This window comes from Myotis nattereri, assembly GCF_964212035.1.
Source record: "Myotis nattereri genome assembly, chromosome: 15".
Classification (NCBI taxonomy): Eukaryota; Metazoa; Chordata; class Mammalia; order Chiroptera; family Vespertilionidae; genus Myotis; species Myotis nattereri.
In genome coordinates this window covers 52,120,012-52,123,744 of record NC_138090.1, presented here as the reverse complement: position 1 = coordinate 52,123,744, position 3,733 = coordinate 52,120,012, and the positions used below count along the sequence as shown (strand labels likewise).

Below are 3,733 nucleotides of genomic sequence, written 5' to 3'. Positions count from 1 at the left end.
TTTGTCAAAAATTCAGTGCATAGTCTTGGTTTTTGAGTAGATGAATGTTTAAATTTACCAACATTAGCAAATTGTTATCTAAATGGAATATACCACCGGGGCTGGTGTGGGTCAGTGCTTGGCCATCATCTCGTGCAGTACAGTGTTGTAGATTTGATTACCGGTAGGGATATTTGCCACGTTGTGAGCTAGATCCACAGAAGTGGTTGTGCAGGAGGTCACTGGCCAATATGGCACTCTTCCATCAATGTTTCTCTCTCTCCCTTCTCTCTCTAAAAATTAATAAACTATTCTTTAAAAATAGAAAATAAACTTTAACTGATTACAGTTTTTTACATTTTTCAGCAGTGTCTTGGGGTTTCACATCCTAGAGAATAGTTTGTTCAGTCAATCATAATTGATTTAAACTTTTTTTCGTCCAGACATTTGTTGTGCTGCTTCACTGTTTGATTGTATTTTTTTCTAGGAATTTATGGTGAGCCTTTTCTCAGAAGTGTGCTTGTTGAGTCTGTATCTTTGTTAAAACATCTTATCATGCCGAAACCGGTTTGGCTCAGTGGATAGAGCGTCGGCCTGCGGACTGAGAGGTCCCGGGTTCGATTCCGGTCAAGGGCATGTACCTGGGTTGCGGGCATATCCCCAGTGGGAGATGTGCAGGAGGCAGCTGATCAATGATTCTCTCTCATCGATGTTTCTGACTCTCTATCTCTCTCCCTTCCTCTTTGTAAAAAATCAATAAAATATAAAAAAAAAACAAAACATCTTATCATATGTTCTGCCTAATGTGCTATGAGTTTTGGCAATTTTCTATAACAATAGGATTGTGGAACAACAAAGATGGATGTTGGCATTTCACTCATTTTGTGCATTTTTACTATAAAAAATAAACTTTTTTGTATTGGGATGATATGTTTTAACATTTTTTCCTTAAAATATATTTTAATAATTTAAAAAAAAAGATATTTTAATTGCCCTAGCAGGTTTGGCTCAGTGAATCGAGCATCAGCCTTCAGACTGAAAGGTCCAGGGTGAGCTTCTAGTCAAGTGCAGGCTCAATCCGTGTGGGGACTGCAGGAGGCAGCCAATCAATCATTCTCTCATCATTGATGTTTCTCTCTCTCTACCTCTCCCTTACTCTCTGAAATCAATAAAAATATATTTTAAAATAGTTTAATTTATTTTACTAAATTGATAAATATATTTAATTGATTTTTAAAAGAGTTTTATTGATTTCATAGACCAGTGGTCGGCAAACTGCGGCTTGCGAGTTACATGTGGCTCTTTGGCCCCTTGAGTGTGGCTCTTCCCCAGTATAGCATATGTGGGCGCGCACGTACAGTGCAATTGAGACTTCCTGGCCCATGCACAGAAGTAGGTTTTTGGCCTGGGCGAGTCTATTTTGAGGAAGTACTGTTGCTATTTGGCTCTGTTGAATAATGAGTTTGCCGACCATTGTACATAGACCAAAGGAGGTGGAGAGAGAGAGAGAAACAATGATAGCCAGGCGAGGGGGCTCAGTCGACCTATGAACCAGGAGGTCACAGTCCCATTTTCCCTCAGGGCACATGCATGAGCCCCTGCTAGATCACCAGGTGGGACTTGCAGGAGGCAGCTTATCACTAATTCTCCTTAATCGTTGATGTTTCTGTCTGACTCTTTCCCTTCCTCTGTGAAATCAATTAAAAATTAAAGAAAATTGAGTCCATTATCTTACAAAAGAAAAGAAACATCAAAGATGAGAGGGAATCATTGGTCACTGCTTCCTCCATACCCTACTGGGGATGGAACCTACAATCCGGGCATGTGCTCTGACTGGGAATCTAACCAAGGACCCTTTGTCACGGATTGAAGCTCAAGCACTGACTCATACCAGCTGGGTGATTCATTACTTTTTAAATGCTATGCCCTGTGCAATGAACATTTTTAATTTTAACCTGCAGTGTTAACATTCTCCATTGCTTTCAGAACACCAGTCATCTGATCCTGCACTAAGCCCTTGCTTTGTCCTCTTCTGCATTTTCCTTGTCTCCTGTCATAGAGGTGCTTGCGTTGGAACATTTCTCTCCAGAAGGCCAGAGGGCATCTGGGTGGGCAGGGTGTTTAAAGAGTCCCAAAGCCAATGCAGCAGGAAATAAATGAGCAGTGAATCAGACACCCTTTGCCGTGAATCAGGCATCCTAGATTTGAATTTCAGGTTCTCTGTTATCACTGGGACTTACAATGCCATAACCCCTTCTGCTGGTCTAAGTCAGTTTCCTCCTGTGAAAAACAAGTACGAGGTAAGTCCCCATGGAGGAGCTATTGGAGAAGGTCCAGTGGTGAGGTGTCCACTTGTGTAACGCAGCTGTGCCTGCAGCCTGCCTTGGCTCCAGCAACTCCAGCCTCTCCCTGCAGAGACATTCCCAGGCAGGCACTCCTCACTCCCCCGATGCCCGCAAGCACCTTTGGCTTTGGGTGCATTTTAGTGAGAAATGGGACATATAAGAAGCTGCTGAGTGGGTTGAGGTATTGGCGGGAGCAGCTGGCGGGGGCGGGAGGAGCCGTTACATGAGCTGGAACTGCCGATTAATCCTGATCAAGATGACAACCTCCCAAAAGCACCAAGACTTCGTGGCAGAGCCCATGGGGGAAAAGCCAGTGGGGAGCCTGGCCGGGATCGGCGAAGTCCTGGGCAAGAAGCTGGAGGAAAGGGGCTTTGACAAGGCTTATGTGGTCCTTGGCCAGTTTCTGGTGCTAAAGAAAGACGAAGACCTCTTCCGGGAATGGCTAAAGGACACATGGGGCGCCAATGCCAAGCAGTCCCGGGACTGCTTTGGGTGCCTTCGAGAGTGGTGTGACGCCTTCTTGTGATGCTCTCTGGGGAGCCCCCCATCCCTAATGCCAGCCTTGAGTCTTCAGAGTTTGCAGCTGAGTGGGGGCTACTCCCTTGTCCTCTACCAAGGAAGCGATTGCTGTCTGCTCACCACCAATGTCCGGGTCTCTGGGGGAGTTCTCTCCCCTCACCATTTCAACTTTTTTGGAATTCTCACTCTTGCATGCATCTCCCTCTTTCCCCTGCCAGTTTCAGGTCGATAATCAGCTTTTCTGAGTGGATTTCTGGCCCCTACCCTCGCCCCTGGTCTGTTCAATGACATTTGGCTTCTCTTTTGGCAAAACAGTCACTGTCCATATAAAGTTTTGTTTGTTTGTTTTTTTTAATATATTTTATTGATTTTTTACAGAGAGGAAGGGAGAGAGACAGAGAGTCAGAAACATCGATGAGAGAGAAACATCGATCAGCCGCCTCCTGCACATCTCCTACTGGGGATGTGCCCGCAACCCAGGTACATGCCCTTAACTGGAATCGAACCTGGGACCCCCCCCCCCCCCCCAGTCCGCAGGCCGACGCTCTATCCACTGAGCCAAACCAGCTTTGGCAATATAAAGTTTTTTAAATCAATAAAGTCAGTGGCCTTCCAATAAAAAAAATAAAAAAAAGAAGAAGCTGCTGACTCTGCTGCAGGGAGGCAGGTGCTGTGCCCCTCAGGTGTCATTGTGGTGCGTCCCATATCAAATTGCTGAAAAAACTTAATGTCAGAGAAATGAAGTCAGATTCAAGGGGCTGGATTTTAACTATTATCTTCTCCAGCGGCAGACACAGTCTCTACCACTGATGTGCAGGCCTCACTGGAGCAGGTACAGTCTGAGGACCAGGGTGGCTCAGCTGCAGCTCTTGTTTCCTCCCGTTCCCTTA

The 3,733-nt window shown here is 45.3% G+C and overlaps 1 protein-coding gene across 1 annotated transcript; it reads left to right on the top strand.

The window, feature by feature from the left end:
* Positions 1 to 2,575: 2,575 nt before the first annotated feature.
* On the top strand, positions 2,576 to 3,033 carry LOC308531504 (barrier-to-autointegration factor-like). The gene has a single exon (XM_081108438.1). The coding sequence runs from the start codon at positions 2,581 to 2,583 to the stop codon at positions 2,848 to 2,850; it is 270 nt and encodes an 89-aa protein (XP_080964564.1). The 5' UTR covers positions 2,576 to 2,580; the 3' UTR covers positions 2,851 to 3,033.
* The last annotated feature ends 700 nt before the right edge of the window (positions 3,034 to 3,733 follow it).

What these genes read in the sequence shown, in the direction of transcription:
- LOC308531504 (XM_081108438.1), top strand. Translation starts at nt 2,581, where the DNA reads ATGACAACCTCCCAAAAGCACCAAGACTTCGTGGCAGAGCCCATGGGG.